Below are 19,723 nucleotides of genomic sequence, written 5' to 3'. Positions count from 1 at the left end.
TTTGTTTCAAGGTTAGGGCTTTGTGCTGATAACGTGTTTAAGGAAAACTGAATTGGGAGAGAATTGAGTCGTACTTTCATTGATAATAGGGCCCTCTTTATATAGAGGATTACAAGCATAGATATAGAGTTGTACATGAAAACATAATCGTACATTGATTGGATATCTCCTAAGATTCTCCGAGAATATCTCTAATATAAACCCTATTTCAACTAGAGCAAGTAACCTCGAGTTTGGGCCAGACACATATTCTGGATTTATTGAACAGATATAAATATCTTGTATGATATTAACCAAAAAGTAAATACCGTATTGCCTATTTCCTAAAAGGAAATCCACTTTAGTAATTACATTAATTTTCATAGATTTCTATTCAATTTTGGCATGATTAAAGACATATATATATATATATATAGTGAGACCTCGCTTTGAAATTTCAGAGCGAGGTTAGGGTTTAGGGTCACTTTTCGGTCGCATATCCACATCTCGACCGTTCACATCTCTGCAAAATTTCAGCCAAATTGATGATCTTTAAGGTATCTAATTCGCTTAAACCAATGGACGAACTGAATCTGTCCAACCTGAACCGTACTAGCTTTAAGGCAGATATCAATGCCTTAACGACTATCAATTTAGCTGAAATTTTGCAGAGATGTTAGTACCTAAAAACTGAACGGTCGAAATGTGGATATGCGACCGAAAAGTGACCCTAAATTCCAACCTCGCACTTTAATTTCAGAGCGAGGCCTCGCTTTGGATAGGATATATATATATATATGGGTGATGCTATTCACACACTCATTTTCTCTATTCACACACCCCTCTATTTTTTCATTACTTTAATACAATTTTTTTTTACAAATTACCCTAACTACCCTCTCTTGTAATTATGTTTCTTTTTATTTTTTATTTTTTCTATTTGGCAAGTCAATCATGAATTAAACATCATTATACAATAAACTAATTTTTTCTCGTGAATGTCATTGCTGATTTAGAAAAAAAATGATGGGCGGGACGAAGTGTAATTTGTCAAAAATTCTGCAATTAATGTGGCAAAGTTTAGGCCTCAGATGAAAAATCACGATGTAAACTGATTTTGGGGATTTAGGTATGTCATGATTGCTATATAAAACTGAAGAAAGGTATAAGCATATCACCTACAGTGGTGTTCACCTGGTCAGTTGCTGACCAAAAAATTTATGCTCAATAACCCTTAGATTTAATGAATGATATTTCACTTGATCAAAAAAAAAAAAAAAAAAATAACCCTTAGATTTACATCCAATGGTGGAAAACAAAACACCTCAACTTAATAATAATTCTCTCTACCATTGGATTTACATCCAAGAGTGGTTGAGCATTATTTTCTTGGTCAATAACTGACTAGGTGAACATTTTCGTATCACCTAAACTAAAGGAAATCGAAAACCTCTCACATCTGATTAAGCAATGTTGATTCAAGATATCATTCCTAGTGACAAAGCATTCTACATAGTGATGATATGACTAAAGTCAAAATGAAATCAAAGCGTCAACAATTTCAAAATTATCAATCAACTGAAGTCAAAACTATGATTAGCAAGCAAGTCATACCAAAATCAAACTAAGACGAATAGAACGCAAAAATTTAAAGCTCTCAGTCCACCAAATCGCTGAGAAATTGATATTTTTAGCGGAAGCGATGGATTGAAATACATGATGTGCTCATATTATCCTATATTTCTATGTCTCTTAATCTTGATTTTTATGTTTAGTTCTCCTTATTTATGATTCATTTATATCTTTTAGTGTTTTTGTAGGTTTGTTCCATAGAAAGAAGAAAAGAAGCTAGAATGAGCTAAGTAGGATTGAAAGGCAATGTGCAATTCCAAGTCCCAGAATCTGCCTGTGCAGAACATCCAACTTCGCTGAATTACTGGGAGTTTCCCATATCGAATAAGCCAATGAGCCTTATATCATTGGAAAGCTACGGATGTCTACTTTCTGTAGAATTTTACGGATCTCGATTTTGATACTTCTGGAGAAAGTTATGATTATTTGAGTGAAGATAGGTCGGACAGGAAATCTGTTCCGGAATTTACAACCATTCGTGGAGAACTCAAGTTCCATGGCACAAGATCGTCAATCCTAATGTTTCAAGCAAGTTAATTCAGATGAGGATTCAATGAGGAACTTATTCCTACTTCTACAAGAGATATTTCAAGCTTTTCCCATTCCAAATCAAGAAAGGAATCTAATCTCAAGTCTTACAAGGAAACATGAAGCCAAAGATGAGCAGAAATCTTCCCTATATAAGGGAGCACGAATTTTACATGAGGAGGGAGTCTCGGGAGCACAATAGATGCCTAAGGAGCAGAGATGACTCATCCATCTTCCCTTTCTTTTCCTTTCCATTCTTTTTATGTTTTTCCTATGTTTTACTTAGTTATCTTTTGTTAAACCTTTTCTAGGGTTAGGATGATGCCCTATCATGATTGTTTATGTACTTTGATGTTTTATTGATGGATTTATAGTTTCTTTATGATGAATGCTTAATCACTATTTGAATTGATGCTTTATGTTTAAGTTCTTTGATTGATCACCTTAGGGCTTTGCATTTAGTAATTAGAAGACAAATTTGAAGCAGAGATGCAATATAATTTGATTAGCTTCTTGTGATTAAGTGTGGTAAATTACATTATTACTTGAGAAAGACTAATGGTTTGCTTGATTCCCTTGTTTTCTAAAGCGTAATGAGTCTTGCATGTTAAATTTATACCTGAGAAGGATAAACTGCATAGTTAGGATATAAGATCTTTACCCGAGAGGGAGAGCATCATACACTAAAGGAAAACTATGGTCTAGAGTACCTGAGAAGGACTTAGATATGGGAATTATCATCTAGAGAAACAAAAGAATCTATTAATTGCATTGAAACATAAATAGGATTGTTAGTGGTTGATTCTGAAACCTAGGTTTTATCATTATTTGTTTGTTTCTTTGTTTATTTAATTTTCACATTATTTGTTTAGTCGAAAACCTCAAAACCATATCTTCTTTAGTTTGATTATTTATGTGTTTTTGTGTTTGGATTAATTAGGTTAGGATTTAAATTGATTATCAATCCTCAGTTGGAACGACCTCGTACTTGCACACTATACCAACGACGATTCGTGCGCTTGCGAGTTTTAATTAAAATTTCACAACAATACACAAAATAATTTTAGTAAAATCTTACCAGGAATAATGGATAAGGGTTCGAATGATCACTAAACTCATATTTTTCTTCCATGTCTCTGTTGCAAATCAGATGTAAAATTTTCTCTAAAGATGGGTCTGAAAAAAAAAAAAAAGTTGCTCGTTCTACCATAATTAAACTTCAAAGCATCACGTTAGAGAGATAAAATGACTATGCTAGAGAAGTTTTTGATGGAAAAGAAAAAAGAAAATTGCAAAGAGTCTTGAAGTTCTTTGGGTCTGCGGGAAAATAAGAGTTTAGGATTTAGGGATGATTGACTTGCCAAAAAGAAAAAACATAATTGCAAGGGAGGGTAATTAGGGTACTTTATAAAAAAAAAATTAAAGTAGTAGATAATAGAGGGAGTGTGTGAATAGCAGCATATATATATATATATATATATATATATATATATATATATATATATATATAATATATATATATATATATATAAGTTGTTATAATTTCTGCTTTTATATTTAATACATGTGGTTGAGATGCATTTGTCCCTCACAGTCCCTTAAAAACTGTCCCTTAGGTCAGCAGGCCTGTATATATATATATATATATATATATATATATATATATATATATATATATATATATATAGACACACACACACTTGCTTATTCATTTTCACCATAATCATAAGGAACCTAAAAATGTCTTTTCCTTACCCTCCTTGTCAAAATGAAGCATTCGATCGGATGCCGTAGCCTAGGTTCTCTCTCTCTCTCTCATACTTTTTTTTTTGGGTTGAAATATATTTATCTTACAATATTAAAACTTAGAAGTATTGTTGTTGATTTTCCACAGGGTACAAACATATATGGCCTGAACTACTTGGAAAGCTTGGGCAAGAAGCCAAAGCAATAATTGAGAAAGACAACCCCTTGGTTACCACTGTGATGGTAAAACCAGGCATGGCGATATAACTGATGATTATTGCTGCAACCATGTATGGATCAGGGTGGATGACCATGACAATGTCTACTTTGTACCAACCGTAGGTTAAGTAGGAACCTTGTGATTTAATATCTAAAAAATAATGTTGTCTACCTTTGGGTCTATTGTGACCACCTTGTTTAAAATAAAATTCCCAATAAATCAGAAATATGTCTGACATATTAATAATACCAGCTTTTATCTGCTTTCTTGATTTGGTGCATTGATGTTATTAGTGTTAAATCACATTATTTTTGGGTTATACTACTGAACTAAATGTATTTGGCTTTGCTTTGCAATTCTGTGACTAAAAAGCAATAAGGACCTCTTGTGCTTGAAAAAGATGATTCTTGAATTGCTCTTCTTCCTGTATATTACAGCACTCGAAGTTGAGATGCATTGAGATAACGAGAGGTTTCACAAATGGATCGGATGACGTGTTCTTACAAATGGATTTAGGAATTATTGAAAGCCCTCTATGGAACAGTTTTAGGTATTTCTGTAAAATTGTTTCTTTGTTTAGGAACTGTAGCAAAGAAAAGAGAAAAAATTAGTAAGCCTCAAGAAAAAGAGCACTACACAATCATCTACCATCATTCAAAGGCCTATTTCAGCAAAATGAAACTTTTATAAAGTTTTAATATTACCCTTAACATGATCCAAGTGAACAAGTTGTTCTAATTTCTCTTCTTCTTTGAGAAATTATTGACTTTTTATTTTTTAATCTCAAAGTTTCTCTTTTAATTATCATAATCAATTTGCAATAAATGCGTTTGGATCTAAAAAAAATGAGAGAGAAAAATAAATAAAGGTAAAAAAAGAGAAAAGAACCCAATAGGCAATAGCAATAGGTATAAAAATCCAACTACAATTAAAGTAACATCTTTTTTTGTGTAAAAGTCTCATGGTTATCATGGTATTGACCAAAAATCAAATACCGTATTGCCTATTTCCTAAAAGGAAATCCACTTTAGTAATTACATAAATTTTCATAGATTTCCTTACAATTTTGGCCTGATCAAAAACATATATATACAATCGCAACTGAGACATATACAGCAACTGAGACAATTAAAATAGCAACAACATTTGTCAAGATCTGTCATGCAAATCAAAGTCATGTTGAATTTTGGTTAATCCTGAGTATGCTATTATACATATATATCAACACATGCTAGATAATTAAGATGACTATGCCAAATATGAGATTGTAAATCAACAACAACATGAATATATCAAGGCTAAACTACAATCTGCAGCAAATTAAATATTAAAACCAGAAAACAAGGCTTGAGGGCAGCCGCACCAGCCCTTTATTCAAAAAATAATAATAATATTAAAACTAGAAAACAAAACTGATAAGAGTATGTGATACTAACACAATGCAGTTCCAGAATCCATTGATGTTTCTCCAATCCACTCATCAATTATAATCCAAGTAATACATCAACACATACTAATTAATTTAGCCACACACTAACAATGTAAGCAGCATACATTAATATCAATAACCAAATAAAATTACAGTTTCACTATAATACCTCAAGGGAACTCACCAAATCGAAAATTGATATTTAGGATACATATCTTATCTGCTCATAAAGCAAGGCCTGGATCAACACCAACTTGGTAGAAGGCTCTATTTGGCGATCAATAGAAGTGATAGAGGTTGGTGATTGCCTTAATTGCTCTCAGGTCGTTTTCTTCTCCTCTCAATAAATGAGGGTAATGAATAATAAATTAGCGAGAACCCAATTTCATTTACATCAATCCAGAGCAAAATGGATTTGCAAAGGTGAGAGCATGCATGTGTGGATAGATGCATCAGATATGCAATATACATGTAGATAACTGTATGCGAATTATATGAACAAAAAATTCCCAGAATTCACAATTGTAATGCAGTTAGTTTCTTCAACATGTAATTGATCTATGTATGGTTGCTCTGATACCAATTGTTAGATCAAACTATGTGTACTCAATCTAAATCACATGAACTGAATCCTATACTAGATCAAAACATGTATTTGAATTACTGCAAATTATCAGAATGTATAATTGAACATGGGATTGAAGACAACCTGTCAATCCAGAATCTGCAGAAAACAAGGATACAACAACATGAATCCAGAAAACTTACTTGGTGCACTTACATTGTCCATGACAGCCTTCTCCTGAATCCACCTTTATTTTCTCTTAGCAATGGGACTAATTTTTGAGAAAGAACTCGTGTTTCAGAAGGGACTAGTCTAACATTCATATAGAGGCTTCACATGACAGTTTCATCCATAAAGAAACTGTCATTTTGCTCAACTATCTTTATCAAACCATTAACTGCTTATCAATTGCAATATTATTTTATTCAAATAATGCATAAGCTTATCTACAAAATTAATTCAAAGCTTATACATATGTATTTTAAACTCGGGTCACACTTCATGTACTTGTACTGCATTTACACAGCATATAAACTTCAAGTGTTGTCAAGTGCCATAAGCTGCAATGCTTACACTGCACTGGAGGGCTGCCAGTGCAATGTTCCTTAACTATTGCTTGGTAAATCTGGATCACATTCTCAGGATCAATCGCTTCCAAGGTTAGCAAACGAACCGTCCAACCACCAAACACCTGGTTATATGCGTTTACCACTCTAACAAATTGCAGCATGGGCATTCTAAAAGGACACAATCGAAAACATTAGGCTTCAACATCAACTCATATACAAAACGTAAATGTGCATCTAATGCAGAAATCAATAATGGATCAAGTTCGAGCCGTGAATACATGTATACATTATTCGAGACACTACTATTATGTGATCAGTCTCTTCATACATATTACTAAAGAGCTAGCTAATAGAACATATATATAGAAGAGCTAGCTAATATAACATATAGAACATCTTGTACACATGTAACAGCTCGATCTTTATATAGGAGTACATTGAGAAACTTATGATCAGTTCAGACCTTGTGCTTGTTGAACTCTTCCAGAGCGAAATGTGCATTAATCACAACCCTAATACAATATATGGAGGAGTAAGCGATAGGACTTGCTCCGAGAAATAGCATTTCTGGAATGGTCTTTTTCATATAAAGGGGAATGAGGGAGATCGACAAGATGAAACAGTACTACGTACCGGAAAGTAAAAAAGTAATTGCCTCCTTCAAAGAGACCCAGTAAACTATAAAAAAGAACAATATTAAGGCATTAAGCTAGTGTTTGAACCTGATTTTAGGAAACTCCCATGTGTGTTGACTTGAGGGTTGATCAGGGAGGCTTTGAATCTGTCAAACCGGAACCGTTCGTATTCATTGTTGTAAATTGCAGTTTTGAATGCCTTAACGATCACAAATTTGGCTGAAATTTTGCAGAGATGATCTATACATTAGGACCTAAAAACTGAACGGTAAAGATCTAAATGTGTGATCGGAAAGGGGGGGAAAATGGAAATCCTTACCTTTTGCTCAGGTACGGACGTCCGCACCTGAGAATGGCTGTATATATATATATATATATATATATATATATAACACTTTTCCATGGTTTACTCTTTGCCATAATTCTCTGATAATGAAAGCAAATTTTCTTTTGATTTTTTCTGTTGCATGCGTTTTTGGGGAATTAGTTCTTGGTTTGCTGGGATAAAAATTTCTGGGTCGACCTCTTATGAACTAATGGGAATAATTTTATACAGTAATCTACCTTCAATTTCAAACTTCTTATTTTGTATATGTTAATGAACATACCACATCTGAATAATGTTCTTTCATTATCATTTATCTTCTCTTATGTAGGCTGCAATAATCGCAAGTTCAGATGAGTTAGTGAAGGAATTTTTGAAAGCTGCTCAATCGCGTTGACAGCAACAACACACTCACAAGTATTACCAAATCTATTCACACATTTAGAGCGCATTCACCATAGTTTGAAAACACATTATCTAGATTGATTTGGCTTATCTTTCAATATGGTTAATCAGTAAATGAAGTTACTTCTTCATTTAGTAATTTGGTGTCCATATACATTCGTAACTGTTAATGAATATTTGACATGACCTTTGAAAACACATTGTTTAGATTTTTTTTAACTTATTTTTCAATAATCATCAGAGATCTAAGTAAAAGAACTTCATAAATTCTGCTAGAGATCGAGGTGTTGCATTTTACTATAGTAAACTTATGCCAAACACTACAGGTAATGGATGTGAATGACATCTCATTGCCTCTGTTTCACTTGCTTATTTTCTGGATGGAAATTGCTAGCATGCTGATCTTTTTTTAAGTATTGAAGAAAGTAGAAGAAAAATATAGAATGAATGCACTCATCCTCCAATTCCCAATTTTTCACAAATACTGAACTGGACCCATGAAGTGCAATAATTAATTTATTAATTGCTCACTAGGAAACAAAGGACCAATGACACTGACCTTCTGTCAAAACACTGATCCAACATATTTGTATTCAAAATCCAACTAACATCAGAAACTCTATTTTCAAATCATGCAATATGCGACTTCTCCAACTTTTTAAATCTTTAAAGTTACTTTGGATTTCTTAAAAGAAGAAGATAATAGATGCATAACTTTCCGAGCAAACTTTCTTTACTTACTGGTAGAGTGTTGGTAATACCATCACAAATCATAAAACTCTCTTTCATTGATTCTGCACATCTGCTTCTCTACACTGCCCTTATATTTAAGTGTTGATGTTAATTGCTTTTGCGTCACTGATATATCCAGAAAGAGAGAGAAGATAATTTTTCACAGTGTATTGCCAGTAAAATAAAGAAAGAAACGTATTGACTTCTCATGTTACTATTGCAGACCTCAATGTTGGTGACCCATCTACTGTGGAGGTGGCCACGAGTTGACCGTAGTATGAGTGGTAAGATATGAAATTTCAATATGTTCTAATCCTATAACTGAAAAAGTGAAAAATTTTAACAGACCCGTTTTCAATCTGCATCTCCTCTTTTAGTTTGAATCTAATGTGATGCTTATTGGTCTAAAGTTTTGTCCTCTAGGCAACAACCAAGGTAGAACTGAAAAATTGAGGGTTAGAGAAGCTGGTGAGTTGCGATGACCTGCACCAAATGAGACAAAGCTCAGTAGGGCTTCAATTTCAAAAGACCAATCTGTCAGAAGTGAATGAGTAAGTACAGTTGTATTTAAACTATCTATGTTAGAACTCAATGTCATTTAAATGAGTTAGGGTGATAAATGAGTTACTTAATTTGATTTAATGTTGTAGGGGCCAGGTAATGTGAAAGCTAATGCAGCGGATTATGAGAGTGCTGAAGCTGATCAACGGAACCTGCTATATAAAGCTAATGAATTAAATCAATGGAATGTGCAATCTAAAGCTGCAGTAGTTGAACACAAACAACAGGTAATTAGTTAGGGTTGCTTGATTTAAGGGGTTACTTGGTTTTGTCTGTAATAGGATGTCAATGAAGGGATTTAATGCTTATATGTCTACTTTTCTTTTAGTATTGCTTGATTGAAAGTATGATTTCTTAGGGTTGCTTCATTTGGCTCTTGATAAAGCTCCTTTCAGTTGTTTAATGCTTATATATATATGGATGACCTTTAAAATGGTTAGTTCATTATTTGATTAATTATTTGTTAGGTCTGCTTTGTTGTTTCGGTTTCAGCTGATGGATTTGGTCCCTTACTTGATTTTTCGTTGCAAGATGGAATATGAAATGCTAATATTACATACAGAATGACCTAACTGTTTCTCTTTCACCTTATTTTTATTGGATTGCAGCACTGGTTTCTCATAAATGCTTACTACTTTAAGCTTTTATTGAATTTCCTTGTAGATCTAACATTTGTGATGGTCTTCAATGTGACTGTGTTCATAATACCACCATTCATATATATTGTTGTATAATTGCAAGTGCTTAAAAACTTCATGCATAGAACACTATTGTTCAATATAACCTAGTTTTTAGCTTCAGATTTTACCTTCTATGTGTCAACCATGCAGATAGATGTTTAATTTATGAGCTCGAACTAGCTTTTACTACATAATCAATGTGAATGATTGTTTGTTTTAAGTTTCTTCCCCGAGAGAAATGTCATTGCAGGTGGATACTTTCTGGCTAACTTGTGTATTTTTCTGCTTGTAGGAGAAAGAAATGGACTTTGTACACTGTACTTGCAGTTCAGTGATGAAACGAGAGAGAGATGAGAGCAATATCTGGTTTCGATCATATGAAAGAAGACAGTAGTCACCTTTGGAATCTTCTAGTCTAGGAGGATTTGTATTTAGATGTTATAATATTTAAAATAATTAAGTTTTCCATGAACTTTAAAAAAAAGAAAAAGAAATATAGTCACCAATAAAATTGGTGCGGTGCTAATTATAGTGATTGGGTATAGCTGACTATTCCACCAATCACAACATTGGTGTGTTGATCCATAGTCACCAATGCATGAACAGTTCCCATCAGTTGAGGCACCAAAAAAATGATAGTGAGCCTATGGGTATTTGTCACGCCACCTATAGCAACCCAAACAATAATGGTGACTGGGCTGGTGTCTATTGGCTTTACACACCATTCATTGGTGGTCTAAAGCCCAACACACACCATTAATAATGGTGTCTAAAGCCCAACTTTGTGGTAGTCAAGTACTTTTACGAAGGCTCCTAGAGGAGCTTCTACTAGCATAGACTAAAAATCTAATAAAGCAACTAGACAACTAAACTTTCCTTCCCCATGGAGAAGGAGCTCCCAGCGGCTGAAAACTTAGAGAACCCAATAGACCTTCTGGGCCTAAGAGACCAAGCCCAGGAACTAAAAAAATTCCAGACCCTGTTCAGAGGCCCAAACAGCCCATGAAGAGCAAACCCTAGTTGCACTGGTTGTAGCCACCAAGCTGGCGACGCCATCGACCATTTCGGCAAGCTCAACAGTCACCAACCATACCGCCAGCATAACTAACCACAAATGGGTAGGAGACCACCCCACATAGGTCATCCCACCATCCTCCTTCGAAATCATCGAGCCTTCCATCATAGCCATCTCAGCAAACTCCACACCGCTAGCTTCCATTGCAGCCGCCAGCCGCCCTATCTCTATGACCAAAATTAGCCATTTCGCCTCCCTGGAATGCCTCAACCAGCCCTAGCAGTACCAGACCTGCCCAAGCTGATTGAGACATCCATCTGCTGGACACCCAGCCCCAGCCACCCATCTCTACCGCCTTTACCAACGCCGTCAGCAATACAAGCGCCATCTCAATCTAAGCAGCTGCTATAGCCACCAACCCAAGAGCCAATTGCCACTCTGAAATGCTACTGACAATCCCAACAGTAACAGACCTGAAATCAAGGCCAAGATCCACCAGACCCAAAGCTCCCCGTATCTGAGAACAAGATGAATGAGCCTTAAACCCGGCTTGAAATCGGTAAGCGGCGCCACAAATACCGTTGTGCTTGGCTGCTAATGCAACTGCTGGTGGGGAGTCTTTGAAAGCACCCATCGATGACGCCTGAAGTCGGCGGCGCTAGACTGCCAAGAGCAAAAGCTCTCGCTAGGTTTTTTCATCCTCTTTTTATGTACTTGAATAGGATACAGACAAATCTCAAACTCTATCAAGCAAATGCAAATTTATTACAGGTCCGTTTTGAGCTCGCTATAATAGCGAGCTTATAATACAAAGAACTACTCCGTGTATCCTAAGGCAAAATCATAAACTAGCCTCCCATTAGCCAGACACGCAATTGTGGTATCAACAAAAAGCCACTTCCCAGCAAACAAATAGGAGCAATTCCTCATCCCTAAGCCGCTCGACAGCTAATCTTATTCCAGATAATTACTAACTCCCGTAAAGTCATGATCTGAAACGATTAGTCCTGGACCATAAGTCGACCTGAAAGCCCAAGAAGGTCCACATCTCAGGTAGGCTCACCCTTATCACTAAGTGACAAATGAGGGTGGCAAGGCACCCTCTCTACTGGCCCACAATATAGGGCCCAACAACCTAAATTTGAGCCCAGGCCCATAGGCCCAAACCCAAACCCGAGCAAGAATAGCAGCAACCCTAATTAGCTTCTACCAATCCATCGCCGCCGCCACCAAGGTCTCTGGCAGCCGGCCTCTCCAACATTGCATCACCTTCAACTGATTCCGCTGCCTTCCTTCAAAACCGACAACAAAACTCAACTGGAATCAGGAAGTCCGATCCCAATACTCTGAAGCCAATCTGGTGCCTCGGCCTCACCAAACCTCAGCCACGACTCGCTGGGAAAGAGTCCTGATCTCCAAGCTAGGAGACTAGGCGACGAACGTTAATCCCTATGCCGTCGGGAAGTCAACCTCCGGAATCAGCCACCCTGAACACGGTTCTCACCACGAAACTTCGACCCACTCGACAAGGAATCTCGTCTGCTAAGTCCGATGGCAAACCGGAGGAAACCCAAGGGGAGTACCACCACCGCCGTCCCTCTACTCTGTTCGAAGGAGTTAAAGAGCTCTACTGTATCACGCAAAGCCTCTCATAAAAAAATGACTCACTTTTGTCGGCGAAGTACCCATTGGCAAAATACTTTCGTTGAGTTTTGTGTTGGTGAAAGCCTCTTATAGAAAAAATAAAAATAAATAGGGATATATCTTTCGCCACGAGTAAAATCCCCATCAGTAGTTTTATATAGAATACTTAATAAAATCAAAGTAAATGGGGCACCTGCCCTTAACGGCTTAACGATTAATTGGTGTGTAAAAGCAATCAGGATTTCGAATTGGGGGTTTAGGGTTCTGATATATTATGCTACTATATGGTTAGGCACAGAGTGGGGAAGGCATGGCAGCTGCTATTCGGTCTATGCTCGGAAAGTCAGGAAATAGAATATCCTCAGTAGCAAACATGGTGGCTATGGGGGATTCTGAAATTAGAACCCTAAATATTAATCATAATCTAAATTTGGGTTATTCCTCTCATCACCCTCTTGAATCTTTTTCGGTAGTAAACCGTCCCAGCAATATTCGAAGGCCTAAGAAGCTGGAACCTAAACACCCGGTATGTGAAATTTTGCTTGATTAACTTAGGGTTATTCCTTTCGATTATTTGCTATTGATATACAAAAACTTCAACACTGACCAGGAAATTCCAAGAAAGTTATATGGAGCAAGTCTTTTCTCTCGCTCCTCCAGATATTGTACCAGGGTTGTACTTTATTCACATCTCGCACTGGAAGAATTCAACAAGCAAAAGGTTCGTTTGAACTGATCATACTTGTTCATCCCATTCTGCTCTTTCTATTCTATTAGTAATTTAATTATCGAGTTAGCTAGGAAGCAAGTAGAAACTCTATTGTAGGATTGGAAAGTCCGGTTCGAAGATCCAAAATGATAATGATTCAATGAAAAGATATGAAAATGCAAGAATTCCTTACTTATGTCTGAAATTCCAAAAATGTGACATTTCATAAATTCCAAATGTTGAGAATTATGAGAGGTTCCGTTAAAACTTTGGTATCGGAATTGGAACAGTAATTCCCTTCCCGGTGTTTTTTCTTTATAGGATTGGAATTAGAACAACTTATTCAGTCAGATTCATCCAAAACAAACCCAGGGTGAAGTAATAGATGTATAGCATTTTAGTTGGGGATCTGAATGTATATATAGATGTAAACCCCTATATGTATGTTCTTTGTCATTTATATATATGAAGTCGTGACTAAATGTATGCACGACTAGTTTTATGTACATTGTCCATCATACACTAAGTGGGATACTAAATGTGTTTTAATGTTTTGGCTTCTCTTCAGAATGACCAACTGCAATTTGTCAAAGTGGTGAAGGCATATAACCAGTGGAGTGGTGGTTGGAAGAATCATTTGCTAACATTGGAGGCAATTGATGCTGATAATGTGATCAAAACTTACCAAGCTATAGTCGTGCATTGGAAACCTAAACATGATTTAAGTCCCTCCAGAGCATTAGAGTTTTCCTCGAGCCCTAGTAGAAGCCTTACATGGGTTCACAAATGAAGCTGTAGGAATGTTAAACAAATAATGTCATACATAATAATAATATCACTGAATTGCCCATCGTGCATGTTTCAAAATATAGACCTTAGCCTCATTCTCAACATTGCTTCTCCATCTGCAGTAATTGAATGAGGATACTTGCAATTGCTTCCTAGTTCATGGCACATGCGAAAGAAACTGTGTACAAAATCTGAGAAAGATGGCATTCAGCTTCGCTTGAAAACCCAAACACGATGTACAATCATTCTTCAAAAGCATTCATCATTTCGTGTAGTAGAAGCCTTACACGGGTTTACGCATTGCCCGACAAAATATTGTCATACATGTAATTTATAAACAATAAAACGAAATGCTGAATTCTGCCCTCTTGTATGTTTCTAAGATCAAAGTTACTAGAATTTTCCTATTAATCGAAGGGATTAATCTCCAAAGTGGTATCCCGAACAGGAAAGGAAACCCAGCTATCCTATGACTGACAATATTGCAGCTCCTTCACCTGACACCTCTGTTATAGTTGCAGTGCATACCAAATGATTACCACCCCTCTGAATCAATTAAGCATCATTCAACAAAGAAGTTGTCTGTTTCAAGGAAAATACATTGATCAATAACAATAAATATTATGCAACCAAAGCAAAATGCATGCCACAATATGAATAATCAGTTACCTAGGTGATGATATAGTCTTGAAGGGTATCCATTATCACGGAAAATATTGAATTCTTTCAACCACATTCCTTCATTTATATCATCTATCTCAACATATGCTAGGTAAAAGTTCACCACACCGGCGGCATCAGCTGCATCCAGTAGTAGTTTATACATACATTTATGATGATACAGTGGTTTCATCCAGGTTCTCTGCACTCTCACAAATTGCAGTTGGGTTTTCTAGAAGAGGATTATCAACCAAAACCAAGCACTTAATCAGATAACTAGATAAATGTAAACGATATTTATGCTTTGTTTTACGTCCATAACCACTTGGTAAGAAAGAAATGTACAATAAAAAGCATGCATTGCATAAGCAATCTTGAAAGATTGACAAGTTGACAAGTGTAATATATATTTAACACGATATGGGATATGGAAGTTCTGTTTGCACCTCCAAATTTTCCATATACACCTCCTAAGTTTTTCTAAATTTTAAATCTTATTTTCTCTTTTGTAAAACTGAAAATTCATCTGAATTCCAACAACGATCAAAGTAGCCGATTGCCGAATTGCGTTTGCATTTTCAATGAGTTAACACTTGGTCATTAGCCACCAAAGCGTTGCAACCTTTTCAAAGACTCCTATGGAAAAGTTATGCAATATTTTGGTAGGCAAGCGAAAATGATGCAAGAATAGGTCGCTTCACACTGAGGCCGACCAAGGGTAAAATCAGAAGTATAAAACAAAATTTTTCAAAGAGGTGTATATGTCAAATTTGAAGGTGCATACATATATGTTATATGTACTCTTTCACAAAAGAGCTAACTAGTGAATTAATGCATGTTATAAGTTCATGTATACCTTCCTCTTGTTGAACTCTTCCACAGCAAAACGGGCAGGTCCTATGCCCCCCAAATCCATATGATAATCAATCCCCTGTTCATATAAAAAGAGAGTAATGAGATACTGCAGATTGATACAAATTAGCATTCAGTAACTAACAACGGGGAGTCCAACATCATATACCCTATTAACAGTCATTGGAATTAGAATCCCATTTTCATTATAACAACCCATTTCAAAGAGATAAGCAGTAAGAGGATCATCCTTCGAAGGAGCATCCTTATTATTGTTATTGTTTTTGTGGTTGATAGCTTCAGCCTCAAAATTCCCAAGCTTCAAAACTAGTCTACCATTTTTGTGAATACATTTGCCACTCGTCATAGTCATAGTTCTCCCCATCTTTCCAAGCACAGAACGAAGAGCCATATTCTGTAAATGGAGAATCACTGAATTAGTACGCATGCAATAGGGACTTTATTAGTTAATCACAAAAAACGAGTGACTTTCTTCTTACCTTGAAATGTAGAACAGCTTGAAATTTAGAACAGAGAATAGCAGAAGAAGAACCGAAGAAGTCAAGGTTAAGGGCCCGATCGATTGAACCCTAATTTGACCTAAAATTTTGGGATTTGAAGAAACCAACTATGAATCTCCAATGATATAGTAATTGCCACGTCATTTATTTATTAGTTATGAGATTAAATACATAAAAAATATTAGTTAATTTATTTTAGAAGAAAATAGATAAAAATAAGCTGCATAAAGTCATAAACAACTTCCAAACTGATCGAGTTGCACCACAATTTGAGTTGTCCAATTGAACATTTTGAAGAATGATCCGTGAAATTGAGAAGAGGTATATTAACTGTAGGTCAATATTCCATTCTTGAATATGTAATTTTCATTAGTTCAGTTCAGTTGATGTTGCCTGGTAGGTTATCTAATGAGATATATATATATATACATGGCCCTTCTAGTAAGGGAACCCTTTTTTTGGTCTTTTCTAGGATATGGCATTAGACCAACTTTTCGATCATATTTTTGCATCTCAATCATTCAGTTTTTAGGTACTAATGTGTAGATCACTTCTGCAAATTTTCAGCCAAATTAATTATATTTAAGGCATTCAAAACTGCGATTTACAATTATATGTATGAACGGTACAGGTTGGACAGATTCGGTTCGTTCATTGATTTAATCTAGTTTGATACCTTATCGATCACCGATTTGACTGAAAATTTGCAGAGGTGATGTACACATTAAGACCTAAAAACTGAACAGTTGAGATTGCAAATGTAATCGAAAAGTTGGCATGGTCTAGTGCCCTATCCCTAGAAAAGACAAAAAAAGGGATCCCTTAGTGGAAGGGCCCTATATATATATAGGATGTTTCTTGGGTGCGGACGTCCGTACCTAAGGATTAGGTACGGATTTCCATTTTTTCCCCACTTTCCGATCACACATTTACATCTTAACCGTTCAGTTTTTAGGTCCTAATGTATAGATCATCTCTACAAAATTTCAGCCAAATTGGTGATCGTTAAGGCATTCAAAACTGCAATTTACAACAATGAATACGAACGGTTCCGAATCTGTCGAACAGGAACCGTTCGTATTCATTGTTGTAAATTGCAGTTTTGAATGCCTTAATTATCACCAATTTGGCTGAAATTTTGTAGAGATGATCTATACATTAGGACCTAAAAACTGAACGGTTAAGATGTAAATGTGTGATCAGAAAGTGGGGAAAAAATGGAAATCCGTACCTAATCCTTAGGTACAGACGTCCGCACCCAAGAACCCCTATATATATATATCAGATCCTATCCAGAGCGAGGTCTCGCTCTGAAATTAAAGTGCGAGGCTGGAGTTTAGGGTCACTTTTCGGTCGCATATCCACATCTCGACCGTTCAGTTTTTAGGTACTAATGTATAGATCATCTCTGCAAAATTTCAGCTAAATTGATAGTCGTTAAGGCATTGATAACTGCCTTAAAGCTAGTACGGTTCAGGTTTGACAGATTCAGTTCATCAATTGGTTTAAGCGAGTTAGATACCTTAAAGATCATCAATTTGGCTGAAATTTTGTAGAGATGATCTATATATTAGTACCTAAAAACTGAACGGTCGAGATGTGGATATGCGACCGAAAAGTGATCCTAAACTCCAACCTCGCACTTTAATTTCAGAGCGAGGCCTCGCTCTGGATAAGATCTATATATATATATATATATAGTAGATTATGACCATCAAAAATTGAAACCAAACTCATAAATGGGTGAGAAATCCTGGATAATAAAACCTAAGGTTCAAAACTTGATTTTCTCAACTTTTTCCCAGGAATCAATCAGATTGTGCACACCAACACTTATTCGGGAATCAAATAGAAACAAATTGAAATGAAGTAAAGAAATCGAACCCGGTGTGAGGAGGAAGGACCGAGAAGGAGCTGAGATTGCAGGTAGCTTCGTCGCTCTGAATCGGTGACTTGTAGAGATAGGGACACAATCTGAAACGGAGAAGGCATTTTATCCATGAGGATTGAACATCTCATCTTTTCTCTTTTTCTTTCTGAGAAATACGCTCCGATATCTATATATATTAGAAATGATTCTATTCTTTGGCTATCACCAATCACCAATGTTAATATAGTGCTTATTTTTTTAAAATATATAGTTAATAACTTTAATTAGGACTGAGTTAGTCACGTGACAGTTTCTCATTAAAAGTGATAAGATTAAAACTAGATAAGCACCATTGTGTGTATTGGTGGGATATTGGAATAGTGATGCTCCACGACCCAAACGTAGAATAAGATTGAATATGTGATAATAAAACCATGTTGTCACCATTAGCCTAAAAGTGGGGATAGATTAGTATCCTTAGCCCACATTTGTGGTGGTGTTGGTTTCATCACACCACAATGACGTGCTCGGCGTATGGAGGCGGGTAGAATAAATGCCTACGGGGCAAGATGATTTTGTTGGCATGGACTACTTTGAGCAATCATTGTCTATTTTGAGTAGTATTCTTTGTACTATTCTTTTGCCCATAAACCTGCAGGGCCATATTAATTTATGAGCTCTTTACCTTAAAAAATAAATAAATAATAATAATGATCCATGAAAGGAAACAAATTGAACAAGCTCAGTTCTCACCTGTTTTAAAACAAGAGAGCTGATGAACCAATTGAGCTGTGACTGTGTGTCGTGGAATAAAAGCAATCTCAGTGCCAAATCCTTCAACTAGTATTCGCATTATTTCCTCCACATCACATACACCACTGCTAGACAAGGTTTCTCGGAAGTACGTCCTAAGATATACCGCTTCTAGGCAACTGGACAAGGTTCCTCAGAAGTACGTCCTATAATATTCCGCTTCTAGGCAATCCGAATATTCAAATCAATCATCGAAGGAAAAAGGTAACCATCAATGACACACGGATTGAGGGCCTGCCTCGATCACTAAAAGCTGAAGAGTAGATATCGCAAGCTTCTTGTTTGGTCAAAGCACCCATTAGCAATCCCGGCCTTTTCATCATCTATTCGTATCAATAACAGTCCATGTGAATGCACAGTTGCTCTTTATAAGAACAGTACGAGGTGGATGCCAGCACTGGGGATTTCTCTTATGGGGTAGCTTCATGCCAATTGCAGAACTTCCCAATGTGCCATAATGTTTCGTCACTAGTGAATGTTTATTTCTAGGATGAGAACCATGAATCCCTGGCTCCTCTCAAACTATAGAAACCAAACTATATATAGGTACAAACGATTCCAGATCATGCCAAGGGAGTACACGCACAGTCTCGCACACCAAGTCCTTTGCCTCTATAGTTAGGAGTAGTACATTAATTTAACAAGGAAATGAGTCACTGAAATTTAGGGTTCGAATGGATCCGTAAACCAACACTTGGGGAAAAAAAGGAGCATCAATCATGCGACCCAAAAGAACCAGTCAGCTGATAACCATTGATTCTTCTTATCATCACTTTTAGTTTTAGTCGACTATCACTGATAACCCAGCCAACCCGGCCAACAAATTAATAGCATGAATATCACT

General features: G+C 36.1%; 1 protein-coding gene across 1 annotated transcript; it reads right to left on the bottom strand.

The window, feature by feature from the left end:
- Positions 1-14,450: 14,450 nt before the first annotated feature.
- LOC133728472 (uncharacterized) lies at positions 14,451-18,263 on the bottom strand. Its single transcript, XM_062155881.1, has 6 exons — positions 18,081-18,263; positions 16,176-16,275; positions 15,845-16,090; positions 15,680-15,754; positions 14,833-15,055; positions 14,451-14,745 (listed from the first exon to the last, which is right to left on the bottom strand). Exons 3-6 carry the CDS (start codon positions 16,085-16,087, stop codon positions 14,726-14,728), a joined length of 561 nt encoding a protein of 186 aa, XP_062011865.1. The 5' UTR covers positions 16,088-16,090; positions 16,176-16,275; positions 18,081-18,263; the 3' UTR covers positions 14,451-14,725.
- Positions 18,264-19,723: the final 1,460 nt, after the last annotated feature.

This window comes from Rosa rugosa, chromosome 2 (genome assembly GCF_958449725.1).
Source record: "Rosa rugosa chromosome 2, drRosRugo1.1, whole genome shotgun sequence".
In the NCBI taxonomy this organism is placed as follows: Eukaryota; Viridiplantae; Streptophyta; class Magnoliopsida; order Rosales; family Rosaceae; genus Rosa; species Rosa rugosa.
Note: the sequence above shows the minus strand (reverse complement) of the source record. Positions and strands in the feature narration are given on the sequence as shown.